This window comes from Wyeomyia smithii, chromosome 2, assembly GCF_029784165.1.
Source record: "Wyeomyia smithii strain HCP4-BCI-WySm-NY-G18 chromosome 2, ASM2978416v1, whole genome shotgun sequence".
NCBI classification, from domain to species: domain Eukaryota; kingdom Metazoa; phylum Arthropoda; class Insecta; order Diptera; family Culicidae; genus Wyeomyia; species Wyeomyia smithii.
The window spans coordinates 57,000,188-57,021,617 of record NC_073695.1 but is presented as its reverse complement, the minus strand read 5'-3'; the positions used below and the strand labels follow the sequence as shown (position 1 = coordinate 57,021,617).

General features: G+C 38.4%; 2 protein-coding genes across 16 annotated transcripts in view; one reads left to right on the top strand and one right to left on the bottom strand.

Moving 5' to 3' along the window:
- Window positions 1-1,130: 1,130 nt before the first annotated feature.
- The window catches only part of LOC129723139 (probable beta-hexosaminidase fdl), an 80,212-nt gene continuing 59,912 nt past the window's right edge, over window positions 1,131-21,430 (bottom strand). For 2 of the 3 annotated variants that reach the window (XM_055677142.1, XM_055677143.1), the window contains 6 exons: window positions 14,063-14,114; window positions 4,243-4,511; window positions 3,637-4,175; window positions 3,415-3,571; window positions 2,516-3,318; window positions 1,131-2,447 (listed from right to left, as the gene is read on the bottom strand). In XM_055677142.1, the coding sequence (XP_055533117.1) occupies window positions 2,098-2,447; window positions 2,516-3,318; window positions 3,415-3,571; window positions 3,637-4,175; window positions 4,243-4,511; window positions 14,063-14,092 (2,148 nt within the window). In that variant the 5' untranslated portion in view covers window positions 14,093-14,114 and the 3' untranslated portion in view covers window positions 1,131-2,097. The remainder of the gene's footprint in view (window positions 2,448-2,515; window positions 3,319-3,414; window positions 3,572-3,636; window positions 4,176-4,242; window positions 4,512-14,062; window positions 14,115-21,430) is intronic. The other variant, XM_055677144.1, reaches the window with a different exon arrangement.
- LOC129723152 (transcription factor mef2A) overlaps window positions 16,665-21,430 on the top strand; it is a 38,265-nt gene continuing 33,499 nt past the window's right edge. For 3 of the 13 annotated variants that reach the window (XM_055677172.1, XM_055677165.1, XM_055677161.1), the window contains exon 1: window positions 16,672-17,502. The gene's annotated coding sequence lies outside the window, so the exon portion shown is untranslated. Of the gene's footprint in view, window positions 17,515-17,552; window positions 17,703-21,430 lie in introns of those variants that run through there. The other 10 variants (XM_055677171.1, XM_055677167.1, XM_055677164.1 and 7 more) reach the window with 8 other exon arrangements.

The window sequence follows — 21,430 nt, the reverse complement described above, 5'->3', positions numbered from 1 at the left end:
AAGGGAAATTCCAGTTCTCTGACTGTTTTCGCCTCGTGATTTTTGTTTCATTAGAATTACTTGGGTAGCGGCTATGCCAAGTAATTCTGTTAAAGTAAGTTTGATCTCATCAACGGTTTGATCGTTGGTGAGACCTTTCAAGACAACCTTGAACGGCTTGGCGTTCTTGGTGTCATATGTAAAAAATTTGTACATCTTGTCAGTTAAATACTGAACAAGACGATCACGACCCTTTACTGAGTCGGCTAATAAGCGGCATTCACCTCTACGGCCAATTTGATAGGTAACTTTAACGTCAGAAACAAACGTTGAAAGTTCCTTTTTGAATATATTAAATTCAGAAGAAATAGTTACCACAATAGGTGGAACTTTCTCCTTTTTTAAAGATTTTATATTTTGTATAGTTTCGTTATTAATAACTTCCATTTCACCAGCTTCTTGCTCAGGCAAAATATCAAAAGGATTGTCACTACAGACACTCGATGTGTCAGAAAGAGATGCCTCTCTTTTCCTCCCCGCAGCGATGCGAGGTTTCTTTTTTCGTCCAGCCATTTCAGGTGATACGAAAAAAGTTAATGTAAATGTTAAATTCAAAAGTAGGTAGTCTTGAGAAAGACTGATGGGAAATAACTTTCAGGCAATCTTTAAAAGACACACTGACAAAACACAAACTTTGAAGCTATAGGCAGTCAAAGACCAGTCCACAAGCAACCGAAAAAACGTCTGATCTGTAGGACAGTTCAAGACGCACTGATGCTTGGTTTTGTTCTTTTGCTCTTTGAATGCTCATTTTGTCAAGGAGGCAGAATTCGAACAAGTCATATATGAAGCACTTGTAAAGATACTCCATAGATATTTGTGCGTCGATTCTTTCCAGACACGTATTCGCGCATTCAATCATTGCGTATGTTTCCGCCTGGAATACTATTGGGCAATGTCACATAAGGAAACATTTTTTTTTTCGAATTTTAAAGATTCATTTCCACCCAATCCTATGGAAGATAACTATTTCCCAGTCGAGATTCTAACACACGATGCTTTAAATATAATTGTAGTTGGTAATTTTCATATGGACTGTCGCATCAGTTACTTACTTACCGATTGTCTTTTAATAGAACCAAACACAGCAATCTTGTCCAAAGTGTTTAATTTATTTTCAACTTCCTAACAAAAAGAGAGCACAAGAGCCAGATCAGACCCGATGCTTTGGCAATAAATTTTGTCTACAATATCAACTCAACCAGAATTCACACAACGTTGTAGAGCATAGCAGCTTTTGTCATTATAAGAAAAAATCTAAGGTTTGTTTGTATGTGGTGCTCGCTATATAGGATAATTGATATAGGTAATGGTTCGATGGATTCTAACGATTTTCGTGGTTCACTCTGCTAAACTGTGTAAAAGCAAAATACATTGCTTCAAAGGCATTTGAACGTAACTTTTCACGCTGGTTACTATTTATATTTAGTGTAACGGTTCTAACTATAATACCTAACAATTTATTGAGATTTAAGTTTGCACATATGTAATTGATAATTAACTAGAACAAAAATACTGCCAAGTTGATCTGACTGATTTCACTGAAAATTGCAGCGGCATAACTAAAACTTACAGCGTACAACAGTAAGTACCTAGGGTGTTTTGTGGCATTCCGGCCGGTAGCCCAAAGTTTTCTGCTTTTGAAATTTACTATAATATGTGGCGCTTGGGCCTCACCGTATTCCTAGCTGAATTATCACTGCTACTATTACAACAGATCACGCGAAAAGGCAGCTTTATCCGTGACACTCAGTTAAGGTCCTAAAATACAATATTAAAATATACCACTTTTGAAATATCGCGTGAACGTACATTTTGTCTCGTCCTGCTTAGTTTACAACCATCTGTGTAGTGTTGGTAGACACCAGTTTCTCACTTTTGCTTGCACTTTTTACGCTATTGCTAAACTATAATAGGTGCGCGCCATTTGCTGAAACCATAATCAATTGTTGCCTATCCTAAGCGGTTTTACAAATATATACAACTCTTACAAAAACCTAGCAACAAACATCGCACATTTGCCATAGAGTTTCTCTAGTAGAAAGGATTCGCGAAATATCATACACACTCGTCTTGATTTTGCGCACAGTATTTCGGAAAGATGGGTTCCGCCAGGATGCCCAACTCGAGTAGATGATTTCGGAAGACGGACATTCGATTGAAGGTTTCCTTCGGTACCGATTCACTGTAGATTTCCTCGACTGGATCGGTCCACAGTCGTTCGGCTAGGGCGGACGCTCGTGGCCACAGTCGTGCGTCCAGTGTGGATTCGTCAACCTGTTCAGTCCACAGACACGCCTCACCCCCGAGAATTTGTCGCATCTGCAGTGACGTAAGTTTCATCTCGTCCCACGGTCGATGTTTGTACACCGTTTGCCAGTTGCGGTACGGAGAGCAGGCTCCGTCAGCTGAATGAAAAGAATAATATAAGAATAATGTTCATTGATTGGAAGTATTTTCCACTGCTTTTACTTACCCGTCGATCGCCAACTGCCAAACCCGCAATCTAGATACCAAGCATCAACGTGCGATATCACTAGTTGAAATCCTGCATTAATTAGTTGGTAGTTTTCCTGCCACTTGCTACCACCCCATATTTGTACTGCAAACGCGTTTTTCGAAAGACACGGGTAATTTGTCAACCCACTGGACCAAACGGCAGCCAGTTTTGGTGCGATGCCTTGATTTGCTACCTGTAGCCTATGGTAGGCCTGCTGCATGAAATCACACCACAATGTTCGCATATCCGACTCGTTGAAGTGCTGCTGCCAGCATTCCAGGTTCACCTCATCTCCTCCCAAATGGAAATAATCTAGCGGCCCCGTAAGATCCAGTAACTCTTCGTAGAGTTTTTGTAATATCATATAAGTGTTGTTGTTTTTTGGATTCAGCTGTCCGCAGGGTGGTTCCCCGCAGTAATAACTCCACGGCTGCTGGTTGATGCATAAACTGAGCTCACCCAGATTATGCTTCGGTCCCCAGTCCCACCCATTGCCAGCATGAGCTGGTGCGTCAATTTCCGGAATGATCTGAATGCCGCGCACCCTAGCAAATTCAACGATTTCCCGCACGTCCTCGCTGGTATAAACCTCATAGTCCGAATAGGCTCCGTAATGCGCCAACTGAGGATAGTGTTTTGACACAAGAGGGAAACTTTGCGAATCCGTAATGTGCCAGTGGAACCGGTTGAGCTTTGAGTGGGACATTCCTACTAGTGTTCGTTTTATCGACTCCACGGAAAAATAGTGTCTCGATGTGTCCAGCATAAGGCCACGGAAGCTACGGAAAAAAAATTGAAGATAGAATTAGCAACAGTTAGTTTTTTTTTTAACACGCGCGTGTTTGTGTGACAGAGTATCGTAATGTTTCGCTTACTTGAATCTTGGCACATCTTCAATTAAGGCTTTGTTGAGTATTTTCAAGAGGCGCTCCTCATCATCGAACCATACCAGTTGCTGCAGGGTGGTAAGAGCGTGCTTTGCACCAAAAAAACTGTTGGTAAAAATCTTCGCCGTTAAGGTACGTGCCGTATCTGCGAGAAAGAGTAGAATTATAAATTCTTTGATTCGATTTGTTTTTGAAATAGAATTAACCCACGTGTTACAGATAAATTGTAACTTTCGTCTGTGTGTAGCGTCAAATGGGTATCCGGTGATTTTTGCACCGTAATCCGAACATCGAACTTATCAAGGTCGTAACGGTTCTCATCCACCGCTTTGTAAAAGCGGATCGTTCCTGGATCATCCGATTCTGTTCCATCGGACGTTCTTCCTCTGGTCACCTCACTACCGTCTGCCAGGGAATAACTTTCCGACTCACTTTTAGTCACCCCGTGAGCCAGTAGTACGGCTCGTAGTTCTTCCCGAAAAACGTCGAAGGCTTTCTTTAGCAAGTTCTCCACAGGTTTGAAGCTGGTTCTAATATATACATTGATATCGGCCACACGGAAGCGAGAAACCTTGCTTCCGATGGTAGCTTTCCCCGTTGGCTGTGGCCAGATATTTATTGGACCGCAGGTCATGGTGCAGGTGAGAAAGGGTACCCGCTTACCTCCAGCAACTTCCGTTTTGTCTACGTAGTGTTGCCGAATGCAGCGATTGTTGACACATTTGTAGGTCCACATTTTTTCCGCAGGACTAAAATGAGATTAAGTAACGAGGTGAATGATTACATTAGGCTAGGATATTTTCTAGCAAAACTTACTTTATTTTCGGCCGCGGCGGGGCTCCATTTAGTATACCTCCGCCACCTCCCCCTGCACTAGCATCGCGGTTAAAAATTCCCGCAAACAGCAACGTCTGAGCAGCAGGTTTTAGTGGGCTTTGATTTTCATTCCAGTAAAGAAACATCACGAGAAAGACCATCACCAGGAGTAGTCCGAACAGCGTCTTCCGCAGAGATCCAGTGAAAGCCATCCTTTTGATAAAGCTTGTAAGTATGGTGGTTTTAAGATTCCGCTGGTGATGATTTCTCTGCAAATATAATGGCAAACAAAACACATTTAGGAGCTTCTGTCACCAATCTGTTAGTTTGCTATTGGTGGGAAGACTTTTTTTTTATGGAATATCGCTTACAAATTCTGCTTTCATTTATACACATTATTTAGTTGTTGCTTCATCCCTACACAAAAAATGCTCGTAATACATTGGTAACTGTCAACTAGTATAAGCCTACAAGAAGCGTAACGAATCACGTCCTTCGGCTGAGCCAATTTCCAGTCGATTGGAGCCGATTCGTGTGAAACCGGGCACGAATCACTGTCTGACAAGAAGATTCTCATGCAGTCTCTACAAGAATACGGATAACAGAACGAAAAGCGAGAAATACAAGACATAATCTTCGAGAGCATTCGGATTTCGTTAGCTGTTGTTGCTGCGTGCTGGTCGCTAACTTTTCGTCTTTTCGGCAGGCATATCCCCACCGTTGCAAACGGTGATAAAAATTTATGCTCAGATTATTCGAATGTTTTTTGATTTCGGCATAAAAAAGTAGAAATGTACAGTAGCAGTAGCTTATCCATTTTGGATGCTAATGCACAGTAAAATCTGGTGGAGGTTCACTCCATTTGGGTGAAAGAAGTAAAACTATTTGCTACAGACAGATAGACTGGTGTTTAACTTGCTGTTTACTTAACTGAACAATAAAAAGGGACTTATGAATAAACTGATTTAGGTTCAACATTCATGTGCATCATATTTATTTATGGCTCATCACACAGTGCAAAATTTTTTTGCCTTGGCTTCTGATGATTTTTTCTGATTGATTTTTTTTATAAAGTTTGATGCGCAAATAAATTCCCTTGAGTTTGAACATATTCCAACTTAATGCGCCATTTTGATTTTTTTAGAAATCGGAAATTTTTTCGATGTTCTTTCGAGGCCATTTTGTTTTAAGACCAAAATTCTAAGAGTTTGTATTAGCATCTTCTTACCCATATTAAAAAAAAAAACAGATTTTAAATCGGATAAAAACTGAGCTCAAAACGGTGACTCTACAAAACCGGTTTTGGCATGGTTTTGGTATATTTCACAAAGCAAAATAACATTGAGTATGTCTGAGCATTAATGGTAATGCGCTAATATCTAAAAGTGGTAGTGAAATTATATCTTATATTAAGTTTAAAAGTCTCAGAAATTGATCTGTCTGATCTACGTAAAATGTCAGCAACATGTCAATTTTGCACCAATTCCCCTACAATACTAAAATAGGTTTATCTCGACGTTAAACTACCTTTTTTGAAATCTGTTTAACGTAATATTAAAAGTGTAAGCGACAATCAAAGATACAATAACAATTTGTCTTCACATAATACTCTCCTTTTTGCGGGGAGGGGGTTCAGGTCGTGTTCAAGTTAGGTGTGGGTTTGAAAATCCGAAACCAGACTATATCAAATAAGCATAATTATGAGATAATGATGGCTAATATCATGCTACTGGGTCGAGTACGGGTTCGAAAAACATCAAACCCGACCATCTCTATTTTGTAGCGTCTAAATGTTTCACTTGCTGTTCAACAACAGCCATAGCTTACTATGAAAACAAATGTAACTTTTTTGTTCCAGCATAAAACTGAAAGCAGTCTTCAGCAAAGTTGTAGATTATTCTATTACATACAACTTTGCTAACGAAACTTTTTCTCTATGTAATATCGATTTAAAGAAGTTTTATTAAAGATGTAAATTAAGTTTTATGCTTCTAACTTTTTTGTTTGATTTTTTTCTAAGTATAAAATTAAAGAATTCAAGGCCCTATCATCTTCTTAAAAAATGTGAAGACACTATGCTGAGATTCCTTTTGTTTCAAAAGAAATAAGTAATTTTAACAATAATTAACCCTATTTGATACTGCGAATTGAAGAAAGAGAGAGACGCTCGGTCACCGCCATTTTGAAGCTTCAGGTTAATACTACAAAATGATGGAAAAGTTACTCGTTCGACTCGTCACAACTTACGGAACGAGCGTTTAACATTTTTGTGGTGTGTATATGCAAATGCAGACAGAATTCGCTACCGAGGTAGTTCGATAACCAACTGTAATTTTAATTGATAGGTACAATTATACTCTCTGGAGTCATCCGTGAGTTTTGCAACCAACTGAACGTTTCGATGACCTACCCGCAGATATAATAAATCGCTATACAAAGTGTGAGACACACAATCTCTCAGATACAAAAAGAACTTCTACAAGGCAATAGTAGCGGATAATCGATTTTATTCATAGGGGAAATTACCTTCCCAGCAGTTTGATTGGCATAAAGAACATGTCAGAGACATTACAGATTTCGGGGTCGAGTTCCGTCTGGATGAGGAAATTTTTTTCTAAATCGGAATCACACCTTTTGTCCTGGTTCATTTTCCGCATTCTCGTAAATTTGCTCTTTATCAGTACCATTAGCCGATGTGAGATTGTGCCAGTGGGGGTGGAGGTGCCACACAAACCCATTGTTTGTCAGCCATCCCATGGCGATCACAAGACAGATTTTTTTCGAACTGAATTTCTATTTTTAACAACGGCTTTTTCCCGTTAACACGCAAGTTCATTAAGCAGACAGTATATGAAGTAGAGAGAACGAAAATAAGCGAACTGGAAATATGATACATATTTGGAAAAATATACCGCATCCCGACGGGACAAGAACCCGCAATTTCCCTGCCTCTGGCATGGTGTTTTGACCAATTAAACTACGAGGGACGGTGGTACTGTTCCACAATCTATATTGTATCACATTCCGCTGTCGACTTATTCTATTGCTCATCCCTAACTACACACACTGCTGTGCAAGCGTTATTTATAGACTGAAAGGAATGTCTCATCACACACAGAAGAGTCAGCTGATGCTGATAACTCTTATAGACCTGTAAGATCGAGACCAAAGTCAGTCTGCGTCGTGCTTGCAAGTGCGACACAACTACGGAAGGTGCTCCGTACGGGCTAAATTTTTTTCGAACTCGTCGGGATGCGGAATATATTTCCAAATCTCTATCATATTTCCAGTTCGCTTAATTTTCTTTCTCTCTACTTTATATACTGTCTGCTTAATGAACTTGCGTGTTAACGGGAAAAAGTCGTTGTTAAAAATAGAAATTCAGTTCGAAAAAAATTTAGCCCGTACGGAGCACCTTCCGTAGTTGTGTCGCACTTGCAAGCACGACGCAGACTGACTTTGGTCTCGATCACACAGGTCTATAAGAGTTATCAGCATCAGCTGACTCTTCTGTGTGTGATGAGACATTCCTTTCAGTCTATAAATAACGCTTGCACAGCAGTGTGTGTAGTTAGGGATGAGCAATAGAAAAAGTCGACAGCGGAATGTGATACAATATAGATTGTGGAACAGTACCACCGTCCCCCGTAGTTTAATTGGTCAAAACACCATGCCAGAGACAGGGAGATTGCGGGTTCAAGTCCCGTCGGGATGCGGTATATTTTTCCAAATCTGTATCATATTTCCAGTTCGCTTAATTTTCGTTCTCTCTACTCCATATACTGTCTGCTTAATGAACACAAGACAAATCTTTCTTGAATAAGTTTCCTCGAACACCTAACCAAAAAAGACTAGGCTTCTGACCCGGAAGAGATGGTTGACAAGTCGCGGGTTGGACAGCTCAATGTCACCCCCATTGGCACAATCTCACCCCGGCTGACGGGATAAAAAAACTTACAGAACCTTCCCGCCCCAGCAGTTCCACTTATGCTTACTTTCATGAGCCTAGAATATTTTGATGTCTCAAAGGTAAAGCTTCGCAGATTGTTGATCTGCTGTGATAACGTTATTAAAACTGATGTCGTGAAAGAAAACTACGCTGATATAGGCAATAACAAACTTGGTAAAGCACACACAGCAGATAAATTCCATGGAAATGTCCTAATTTCAATATCATTTTCTAGTTATCATTTTTATTTGACTGAATCTTAGCACAATTGTCTCAATGGTGTCAAGATGTATTTTGTGCTATTTGTTTTTTTGAATTACGACTATATTTTGAGAAGAGTTTATGTAGAAATGGTATTGATGATTACTAGGGATGTCACGGATATCCTCATCCGCATCCGCAAATGCGGAATATCCGCATCCGCATCATACCATGCGGATATTGAAAAAAAAAAATCGCTTCATAAAATTTTGTAGAAAAATTTTCCTTGGTGTATTTACTGCTCGCTTAAATAACTTTTGCACTGAAGAGGGACATGGTCATGTGAAATAAGCAAAATAAAACACAAGGGATGCTACGGATATCCGCAGGCGCATCCGCAAATGCGGAACATCTGCATGAAAATTGATATCCGCATCTACATCTGCATCCGTAATCACATATCCGCATCTGCATCTGCAGATGTCTGAAAAATCACATCCGTAACATCCCTGATGATTACACAGTGCAACAAAAATGTACTGTTTCTTCTGCCTTGGCTTCTATGTATGATTTTTTTAAGTTGTTTTGATGCACAACTAAATTTCCCCGAGTTCGGCCCCGATTCACTTTGAGGGGCTACAAAGGGCCATTTTGAATTTTTGAGGAATCGGAAATTTTCGATGTTTTTTGGGGATCGCTACAGAAGGCAGAATCAGAAGCACGAAAGGCAGAATCATGAAAGGCAGAATTCTATGACCGTACACACAAGGCAGAATATTTCAAAAGGCAGAATTTCGAAGGGCACGAAAGGTAGAATCACTGGTAGCAAAACCTGACTCACGATAGCCAAGTGCGTGATGGAAAATTGGTGCGAATCCTGGACACGGTATCAAAGCTGCTACTCTAAATTTATTATTTAATATTACTTGGTAACCAGGCATAATAACTGGTCACAAGCAATGACCAGTTTTAATGGAAGGTGCAAATCAAGCCTAATTATTAGATCTGAAACGCGCAAACTGGTTTGGCTCAGGTTCTAAAGACTCTCACGGCATCGCGGATAGTAATTTTTTGATGTTAAGTATAACTTACACTAGTCTCAAAGGCTTGTTGATTATAATTAACATAAAACAACTCATGCGGCGGAGACGCATAATCGAGGGCAAGGAACCGAGGCGGCACAAAGTCGCCGTGGTTTTCGCGGTCCGAGCCGGCCGCCGACCTGCCGTCGGAAGCGGCGGCCTCTCGCATACAAACAACTGATCTACTGGTTTTCTAGGATTATTCAAACAGGTTTTCTTTCCCTCAGTTAAGTTCGAACGAGCGGTAGCGAGTAAGGACAACATACACTTGGACAATGGAGTCGGCCAAAGGCCGCGTGTGTGTGTTGTTTAAAAGAAAATAGGCCATTTTTTGATTCTGCCATTCGTGCTCTTTGTTATTCTGCCATTCGTTATTCTGCCTTATGAAATATTCTGCCTTTCGTAATTCTGCTTTTCGTGATTCTGCGTTTCGTGATTCTGCCATTTGATTTTCTGCCTTTCGTAGGAGACCCGTTTTTTGGATGTTTTTCGAGTATGTAAAGAGTTAACGGCAATGCGCTAATATCTAAAAGTGGTAGTTAAATTATGTCTTATATTGAAAAAGTCTTAGAAATCGATTGGTAGGTGTCTGATCCACGTTAAGTGTCAGCAACATATTAATTTTGCCCTTATTCCCCTACAATTCTTAAGTAGGTTTAGCTCGACGTTAGATTAACTTATTTTAAATCGTGTTGGTGTAATATCAAGAGTGTAGGCGATACTTAAAGATACAATAACAATTTGTCTTCACATAATACTCTCCTTTTTGCGGGGAGGGGGTCTTATTTTTGGCCAGAACCTTTCAAAACATAAAAATCTCACTTCAGCTGAGACCGAATCATCGCGTCTTCGATAAAGTAGATTCATTTGAAATGTATTATTGACATTTCATTTTAATCGCAAAGGTGTCCATAAGCCATTTCTGCAGAGAGTCAATTCATCAATGTGGTTTCATCATCAAAGTTATTTGTTTTAAGCTGTCAATGTTTCAAAATAAAAAACTGAGGTGTACATGCCTAATGTGTCACAATGACTGCACGTAGTACTTTATGGGCCTTCGTTGGCAGTTTGAATAGGAGAGTAGATAAATGTTTATGGTTCATAGACGATTGTTCACGGAGTAGTGAATCAATTTGAATCAAAAATCATACATAGGAGCCAAGGCGAAAAAAATGGTGTACTGTGTTCCCTTACTAACACGCAGAGAATCCTGAGTCAGAATCCCCAGGATACCGATTACCACGGTGACGGAATCGTGAAAGGAATCGCAAACACGATCTCGAGGATTCCCACTCACGATTCTTATTCAAGAATACTAGAGCCATATACAGGGCATTCCACTGATCAGTGTAACGTCTTCGACAAAATTGCAGGGAATAATTTTGCCATTTGAAAAAAAAAATACACCGTGAAAACTTTTTCACGAGTGAAAAAAAATTGAGATAATTAAGCTTATATTTGATAATAATTAAAAAGCATACTGAAACATCGTAGCATTTTTTTCATGATTTTTCATATCGCCTCGTAGCAATTGATCACAACATTCCAACAAACCCCCTGTAAATAATAATATTATATAAACCCCCCTACCTCAATCTGAAAAAAAACGTACAAAAATACAAGCTATTACATATAAAAATAACATTCTTGTTTCGACAAAAAAATTTAACATTTTTTGACAAAAAAATCTGTCATTCTAAAAAAATACTACGTTGATCTTCTCATATCCTTTCTTTCCCCACTCCCTTGTCGCAACTCATCACAAAACGATGATATCTTTCATCTACCGATAAATGCTACTTCGTTTAAATATGCTCCCCTACCTAACACGCATGCGGTGCTTGATACGCGTCTTCGGGTTGGCACGCAATGAATGAACAGTACCACACAGCGAATATTTCTTTTATGGTGCCTTCTCTATGGTTACACGGAGCGTCCGGTGTGATTCTAAGTCATTGTTTCTTTGCTTTGCGCCATCTTCTTGTATTTTGGTATATGTGTGGCAATTAGTTCACAGTTAAAGCGTTGACGAAATATGCCGGTGACTTTTTATTTTGTTCTATTTTTTTGGGTCGGGTTTCGAGATTTCAAACTCGGGTTCGGGGTTGAAAATTTTTGAAAGTGTTGGGTACGGGTCGGGTTCGAGTTTGGTGAAAAAAAAAATATTCGGGCTTGGGTTGGGTTCGAGTTTAAAAACGTCGGGTTAAGGTCGGGTTTGGAGGACACGAAACCCGACTACGGTCGAAAATGCATCAAAAGATACACCATTCGATTTGTTATGACATCCAGAATCCCCAGTCCACATTTTGAAATAGTCGTGCGGTCGTGAAGGCCACAATCTCACAGTGCACAGTGGACTACCCAGCAAACAAATTGGCAAACAAACTTATTTGGTGAAAAATGACCATTGACCATATAAGATGCATGAAATGCGCCTATGTGTACAAATCTGGAGGCCATATACGTACATTGTAAAAAAAATGGTTACGATTTTGTATAACTCCGCAGGCTACCTTAAATGGCCTTATTTGAAACTTCAAATTGCATTCTACAGCAAGCGAACGACTTTAATGCATCTTAGTCATTTATATGTCGGTGGATAGATAAAATGTGTAACAATGGTTTGATATAATGTTTAACATTGTTGCTTTACTGCTTAATGGTGAAAAAAGGTGAAAAGTTCCAAGGTCAAGCTTTCCCATACATTTTCCTCGCTATTGGTTTGCTTCCCGAGCACGGATAACAATAACATGGACGGAATTAATTCCACTGCCTACATATTTTGACTCAACAAAGTGTTTTGTTCCGTTTGTCTTTCTCGAAACTACGTGGCCACGCCCTCATGGCAAAAATCTACGCTGAACTCGATACAAAAGACTGCGTGTAGAAAATTTAGCTTCAGTCTAGTTTGTCACACAATAGCGAGTGGAGTATAGCTGTTAGAGGTACGCGACATTGAGAATCGAGAACTGCATACGAGTCATCTTCCAGGCACTGCGGAACATGTTACCTTTATTTTGCATACGGCAGCAACAGTTACCATCGTACGCTGCAGAATATTTAGCTGGCACAGCTACTGGAGGGCACAGCGGAGAGCAATATTTATTAGCGCGGTCAAGCAAAATATTCAATGCTACCGAAGGTGCGATCATCAGCGTTCTGTAGCACGAATTTCTAACTGAAGATTATGGAATCGGTTCTTTTCAGAACTATAGATGCTCGAAGATAAGAGTTATGAGAATTTTCGCAACTACTTCTAGTGTAAAATTTTCATGTATTCTGGCATCGTTATTTTTACAATAACGACCATCAAATATAAACGGTAGTGTTGCCTATGAACAGTTTATCGCAGCATATAATATATACATTTAGTCCTACGTCACCATTTCATACAACCCCTAGGGCTGTATACCTTGTAGTATTTTTAACATTATTTATTACTTTTATAATACAGTTCGAATTTGTTTTCAAGCTTTTTGGCCTTAAAAAATGTGTGCTGCAAGTCCCAATTTTCGCTTTTTCTGATGTAATCACATCAGGCCGATTCCGGCCTTTGAATCATTTTTATTGAAGATTAAAGAAAATTTGAGCATATTATTTTCGATCGTTTATCTAGTCTCTGCAAACATGTCACGGCAATTATGAGCAGAAATTCTGAATAACTGTGTGTCTTTCTGTCATTAAAAAACCGGTTTTTTGATTTGTGGTGGTTTTTAAAGGATTTCATAGTTTTGTATCATATTTTTGTCTATTTTGAAACTTTGAAGTAGCATTCTGAAGCCCTTAGAATATTACTTCATAAAATTTGAATTTAATTCACTCCTTTAGTCGGACTTGGAAAAAATCACTATGAATCTTTGTAAACATTTTTTAGGTATTGATTGAAGCTTTTTAGAGATGTAACTGAAAACCGTCTAAAGGCGGTACTGGGCACTAAAAGGTTAATATCATTTTCGTTGCTTTTAGTCTTTGCACCTGCCTATTCTTTGAAAATTTATTTTTTTTTTAATATTTCTGACCTTAAAAAATTCTCTAAAGCGATTTCAAGGTTAGGTTACTGTTTTTTTTTTTTTCATTTTTGCTCAATTTCCGTCGATCTGGTTCCGCCACTGTTGTGATTAACAGAGATGTTACCAATACGATAGGCCGTCACCTTTGTTACAATTTTAATTTTTAGATCTTTTTTTCATAGTTAAATTTTCGTTCATTTTAAGTTTACAAATAGAGCCGATTGGAATCATTCTTGGCTTCTCTAGTCTTCAAAATATTTTTGAGCGATTTTAAATTTCAACCTTCCCTGGATCAGTTAGTTCAATTTTGTTAGCGATGTAACCGCAAATTATTTATTTTTACATCAAAAAACAGTTTTACAGTTCCATTTTCAAATTCCCTGTTTTCCCATTTTCCCGGCTTGCTGGCTTATATACAAAGATGTCATGCTTAATAAACTGAAAATATGAAGATGCATGAATGCCTCTACACTTTAGTTTTTTGCAATACTAAATATTATGTTGACTAAACTGGCATAAATAGATAAACATGTTTATGTTCCTTTATAATTGTACTAATTGAACACAAATCAACTAACCTTATTGAAATAATCGTTTGATAGCAACATCCCGAAAATATAAATGGCATACCTGAAATGACAAAGAGAAAAAAGAACATCAGTCTCCCTGTTGTTTGAAAATATTCCCTTAACTGAAACGAATATCTGCTTCCAAGGTAACAACTTAACCCAATACCAACTACGGCCTCCCATCATTTCAGGCAGTGAAATCAATCATGAAATTTCAATTCACTTGAAATAATTGAATTCGATTTATGCAACAACAGCAGCCAGCATACAGGACATCAGCCGCCCGCCCGCAAAAGGTGGAAAATTGGAACCGGCAACGACACTGACCTGCCATCTCAGCAGATTGAAACCCTTCCGCAATTATAGTGAAGCGGCGGCAGCTGAAATCAGTCAGTTTAGCGGATGGAAAAGTCACGCCGAAAACAGAGACCGAACTTTTAGATTGAATTTTTAATCCCGTTGTCGGAAGTAAAGTAATCGAATTCGAATGCAAAGAGGATTATGGTGCGTTGTTTTGCACTGAAACAAGCATTGCTCCGGTTTTTCTTTCAGCCTGGTACGTTTGTGTTTAAAAAACCATAGTTTTGTGTTTGACGGGTTTAAATCTTACCTACGTAATAGTTCAAATATATAACGCAAAGAAAGCTACACTTCCAAAAGAGTCAACAACAAAGGGATCCACTACTGCAACACGGATTACGATGTGTTTCCTTATAGGTACGTACGTTGGTTTACAAATCTATCCTTTACTGGAAGAACATACAACGGGAGAGAGGCAGAAAATTTTAACACGTCCAAGCCAAGTCCGTAAGGACCGACAGTTATTAATGGCCAACACCTGTGAGTACGCGCGATTTCCGTTCTGGTTCACATTTTTGATGCATCACAGGAATGTCAACGAATCAGGAAATACGCTGTACTATATATGAAAGAAAATATCGTAATATGTACTGCTCACTATTTCAAGCTAAAAACGCAGAAAAAAAGTTATTCTTATTCCAACCTATCTGAATTGACCCTACTGTACAAGTTTATTTATTTCTCTAAATACAGTTTGTTTTTCAAGAGCAACTTTTATTGGAGTATGGCTGATTTAAAAGAATTTTTTTTAAATCAATATGTTTTTTATATATTTACTATCATTCTACTGACAAATTCTCGATACTTTTTATTTAATAATTGTTTATTTGAAAAGTTGGTAAAAGTTCAAAACATTCCAAAGAAGGAGTATTAAAACGTAATTTAATGTTCTTTTAGCGTATTTTTTCAAACAAAATCGAGTACACTGAGCAAATCGTAAGAATGTGCTTATGCTTTCTTCTACTTCTGTTTTCAAAAAGGCTAACAACAATATCGCACGCTTAGCCTTGGGGCTAATAGCGGTCTCGATCAACTAGATTAGTTGAGAGAATTCGTTATCGATATTGTTTTTGGCACATTTTGTATGTGTAGGATGTACAACGATACACCGTGCCCCAGTGCTGAGTCGAGAAAATTTCCAGCTCGAAAAGATCCTCGACTCGATCGGGAATCGAACCCAATATCACAACCGTGTGGGAGAGCTAGCCGACCGACATCGCTAACCACAGAGCCACGGGGACCACAAAAGGCCTTTTTTTTCAAAAAGGGTGCTGACGTCAAAAACTGATACTATTTATGAATAGCAGAAATTTGCGAAAACAAAAATATCTGTGCAAAAATTTAAAATACTCTACGTCTCCATTTCAACAAAATTGATGTGGTTCTCCATCATAAAAAATACCATGCGTCTTCATTTCGAGACAGCCGTTGTCGCAGATCAACCATTTTTTCTCAAATAAATTTATGCAATGAAATTATGCACAGTTAGAAAGAAATGCTCTAAAGTGAACGACATTTCTAAAAACAAAAAAAAACCTCCATCAGAAAATTAGAAACATTTTATTTATTACAGTTTCTAAGGTTTGTTCCAACCACAATAGTACCGAATACCACGCGCCTCTAATAAAAGGTCGATTGTTATGAATGTTTAATGAAGTGGAATTGTATCCTTTTCACGATGAGCGACAAATTTCCTGCTAATACCGGTACAAGGATTGAACTTCATTCACCAATTGGCTCGCTCTGAATTAAACTCACCTGAATAGTACACTTTAATCCCGGCAACACCGACTATCCAACCCGATCGAGTTTCTCAATCTCCCATACCAGCGCTGGAGCTTCAAACCATACGCTACTTTTGTAGTAAGAACTAGGTACGATATTAACTATACAGCATGCACAAAACCGCGTTCTCCACTACCTGCACTACCAAAACGGAACCAGCCTGAGGAGCGAAGAAAAATCGGATCCTTTCACCGCCCTCAACAATGTAGTGACGCGAACAGACAGCACAGCAACGGCGCGAAAGGATATGAAAGTACCGTGCGTATTCATCGTTTCGCTCGCGCCTCCCTTTCCCCTTCATCAGCTATTCCCACTCTGCGTCAATCGTACTCATGTATACCGTACCAGAAACATCGGCAAAAGGACTCGGTCGTTTTCTTCGTTCGGTCCAGACCGTTGGCTGATTGTTGCCGCTTCGCGGAGTTGGAATAATGCAACGCAATTTTTCTTTTCGGTTTCAGTCCTAGCCAAGGAAGCGTGCCGAGCACATCGTATTGTTTTGAAACCAGCCAAGCTGGCGCGCGCGTTCAGGAAGAAAATGCTTCCAGTTTGAGTCGAATCTACTAGCAGTTCGAACGGAACCTGGCAAAGTTTGTACCCAGCCTAGGGCTTTGTTTTGACCCATTGATTACCATCACAACGAACAACACGGTGATGATGATGATAATGATCTTTGCCACTATCGCTGACGGTCATTAGTTGGGAAATCTTTAACTAACGGATTCGTTGAGTAGTAGACTGAGTGTGTTATCGTCGTATCGGTATTATTCAATTCAATTCGGGAAAGTGTTTTCTTGTGGACCGCCTTGTCAAGTGGTTTGACTGTGTAAAGAAACTTTAGGTGACGTGCTTCCATGTGCTTAGAACATTCCATCGTCCTTTACCTGAGTAGGAGCAACGACACGGACGTTCAGGATTCAACCGGTTTTCTCAAAGGGATATTAGCTCCCGAACATGCAGTGTGAACCCAGTTTGCCGAGTACCTTTTGAAACGAAGTTTAGTTCCGGTTATGCTTTTGTGTCAAAAACAAATAATGCTGCTGGTTCTCGATGACATTTAGATAGAAAATTTGGTGCTAATTGAATGTAAGAGGTTTGCTGAAATTTATAGATGGCCATAACGTGTAGTTGGAAAAGAGGAAACTAAAACATGACACATTGAATAATTTATGGCCGAATATTTCGCGCGCGCCTAATTACAGTGGAACAACCTTGAGTAAGGTATACTTTATACGTTGGACAACGTTTGTTCTCGCATCGGCTAGTGCACAATATCACTAGCGACAAAAACTGGCAACATAAAAGTGAGCAAATGTGTATGTCAACACTATCGATCTAGTACTGCTGGTCACGCGGATGACGCTGCTCTCTCCGATATCACGCTTCCGCTTGTACGTTTGTGTGATACCGTGTGAAACTGTGATGAGAACTAGTGTGAAATAGGGCGGAAAACTGGGTGCGGAAACGGAAAACGCAATTTCGGACCGCTTTGCCAATGCTTGCGGTAAGCTTGGTGGTGGTATAAAAAACAGAACCCGCGGGGTGCTGGAATAACGAGAGGAAATTATGCGACAGCAAATTAACATTTATATAGCTGTTAAGGGGCGAAGCTCTGGCCCTCGATATGGCAGTGTCAAACGGGCCGACGGTTATCGTCGACATAATCGTCGTCGCTTTGAAAATATGATCAGCTAGACTTTGACGCCGAGAACAACAGAGTGTAGTGTCCCGCGCTCGGTTTTCCACTGATTAGTTCTGATTTGCATTGTTCTGTCTGGCCCAATGTAGGAAATTGGATCCATGATTAAACCCGTTGTTTTATCTCTCGGATGAATGTATGTTGAAAGTATAGAAGATTGAAAAATGCTTTATACCCGTTGGAAAATTATCCACTTTTGAAAAATATATTAACATTGTCAGACGACAGCAGAGCAGTAGTTTATATCTTCATCTCACCGAGAAGTAAAAATCACTCTCATGAATGAAATATGGAATTTTATGGATTGAATTTCTCGAAATTTTTAGTACGGTAGTACGGATTACGAAATAATAAAAAAGGAACATGGTAACATTAGTTGGGTTCAAATAAAAAAAAAACATAACAATTTTTTTGTATACAGTGAAAATTGAAACTGTGCTTTTTTTTTCAACAATACTTCCAAACTGATAGTTTTTTTAAAAATGGAAGTAAGAAGTATTTCATACTATAAAATACTAATTCTTAGTTCTGTTACTCGAATGAGAAACAATTATTCCTGGAGACAAACCATGAACTGGAATAGCGGAATTAACCAAGTTTAGGGCCAAACATAAACAAATATCCTATCGATAAACATCCATAACCAATTATTTTATTTGGTGGTCCTTTGAAGGAACAATATTAAACTATACTTTGAATAACAATAACTATGCCGAAATAGAGATACAAACCGTATTTTGTCATTTTGAAGAGCTAGAGACCTAGGAGAGCCTATCGATTTACACATTTGTTTTAATTCTTCAGCTCATTTAACAAAATGTCAAATGTTGACGGAGGTATATTTTTTTTATCGTGGAGATAGAAACTTCTCTATCTCCATAATATCAGATGCGTCTCCATTAGGCATTACAGTAATTAAGCGTCTCCATTGAGAAAAGGCTACTGCAACTTTTCAAAGGAGATGCTAGGCTGCTTCATCAAAAAAAATATGTCCAAAATAAAAGAAAACCTACCTCCGTCAAATATTCAAAAATATACCTTTCATCAAAAAAGTTTTAATTCTTTTTGCATAGATGACCAGATTTAGTGCTATTATTTATTTTCTTTGAATCACGACTCATTTTTGGGAAGCTGTGTAAAATGCTATGTTGAAATGGTAAGCAAAGCCTTGATGCTACATTCCGATTCGGAACTCGACCTTCTGTTTATTAATACACAAACTTCGCAGTCAACTGTTAAGTGTACAGGACAATTGAGGGGCTAGCGCTACGATCCTACTAACACTAACAGTCTCTCCCGAGCCGAGACACGAACCTACGACAACTGGCTTGTTAGGCCAGCATCGTACCTCGAGACCAGTGGGAGGCTGTTGAAATGGTATCGATGGTTATAAATGATTTTAGAGCCAAAACGGTTTGTTTTATCGATGGGACTTTGTCGGAAAAGTTGTAGATAACAATTTAATCTGTATGGAAAAAATATAAAAGTGCTTATTTTCTAAAAGTTTATTTTTTATGTAAACAGCAAGATATTAGCTAAATTTCGATGGCTGTTCGATCATGAAGATATGAAAAAAACGGAAAAGGGTAAAATTTTTCATGAAAACGAAAATATAATAAAAGTCAGAACGTTTGGTTTTATTGGTATGACATCTTCAGCAAAGTTGTAGAGAGTAGTTTTGTCCTTCCAGATAAAATACACTGTATGATATAGCTTCACAATGAGTTGTTTTGTTTCAATTCCAATGAATCCTATCTTTGGAAAAAAAGTCACCGAATTTGGAGACTCAAATACCCTACCGCTCTATTCATAACCAGTTTTGTAACTTCATATCATAACGATGATCAAATTAGAGCAAATTTAGCAAACTGCAGCTCGTGAACCAAAATGAATAAATTTTAACCTGAAATATCGGTATTTTCGATCCCAAACTAGCTTTGATTGATATTTTTGAGTTTAGAAATCATCATTTATCATGAACATATCGAAAAAAAGCACATTTCCAATAGAGTGTATGGATCAATTTCACCCCGATTTATCTCATCAGTACCTTATAGAATTCTCGAATTTTTTTCATGAAGTAGACGATAGAAATTTCACCAATAGCCATAAAGGTTTTCTAGAGCACATACCAGTACTCGTTTTTAATATATACTATTGCGGGAAAAATGTACAAGAAGCTAGTTAATTGGAAAATATTATAAAAATTAATCAGTTTCATCCCATTAAGATACCATGGAATGGGATATAACAATAACTCTGTTTAAAATAAGATACCAACTGTATTTTTCCATGTTGGAGGGCTCGAGACCTTGGAGACGCTATCGTTTCACTTTTTGTTTTGTATTCCTCAGCACATGTTACACAGAATATCAAATTTTGCCGGTGGTTTTTCATTTTGGGAGATATATATTTTTTATCTTTAGAATATCACATGCGTCTCCTTCAAGCATAACAGTAGCCAAGCACCTCCATTGAAAAAGACTACTATAACTCGTCAATGAATGCGCTTGGTTGCTGTACTAAAACACATTTTTTTGGAATTCCTCAGCATACTCTACACACAATGTCGAGTTTTGACGGAGGTATTTTTTTATTTTAGAGATAGGATTTTCCTAATCTTCAAAATATCAGATGCGTATCCATCAAACATTAAAGTGGCCACGCGTCTCCATTGAAAAAAAAAAAAAATACTGAGCGTTTCCATGCCAAATAACCTGGAAATTCGCAAAAAATTGACGACCTAATTTTTATTTGAACGAAACTTTGCACACATGTTTAGCTTACCAAACTGAATATTTTCATAATTGAAGAATTTTTTCAAAGAAGCGTATGCATATTGGCAAAGGTTTTGTTCGAGGCGTTGTAGTTCAGAAACCATTGATTGTACATAAAAACTGCTTTAGAACGAATTGTAAGGAACTAATAAACTGCCGTTCTACGCATAGTTGTCCCATGTTACTTTTGGTCAATTTTCGTTTTTTATCACCAATGAGTCTATTTTTATGTATATTTTTGAAAAACTTTCAAAAATAACATTGTTTGTTCCGAAAGTCTTGAAAAACCATACCAAATCTGTTTGTCCCATCGATGATTTTCTACACATATTTGTCCCACTAGATTTTTTCTATTCTAATCGATCTCACTAATCACTAATTCCCATATTTACAGCTTACAACTTGGGAAGGGCTACAGAGCAATAAAAACCTCTTCTTACAACGTTTAGCTACATTACGGGTGTCAGAAATTCGGTACCAAAAATCACTTTGCTTGATTATTTAAATGCGGTACGTTCTGAATATCTTTTCTGAATGCCTTTCCTTTTCGAGCACAAGAAGATAAACGCATGAGATTCATACTAATTGAAAGTTATAAGAACTGTCTTTTGTGTGTAGCCAAAATGGTGAAAGTCTAAATATGGGCAATCTGAAAAAACAATTCCCCTTTGTAATTGTAAGTCATCAAATACTTATTCAATGAACTAAACTTTCATCTCGACTATCATTACCTACTTATAAGGACAACATGATTAG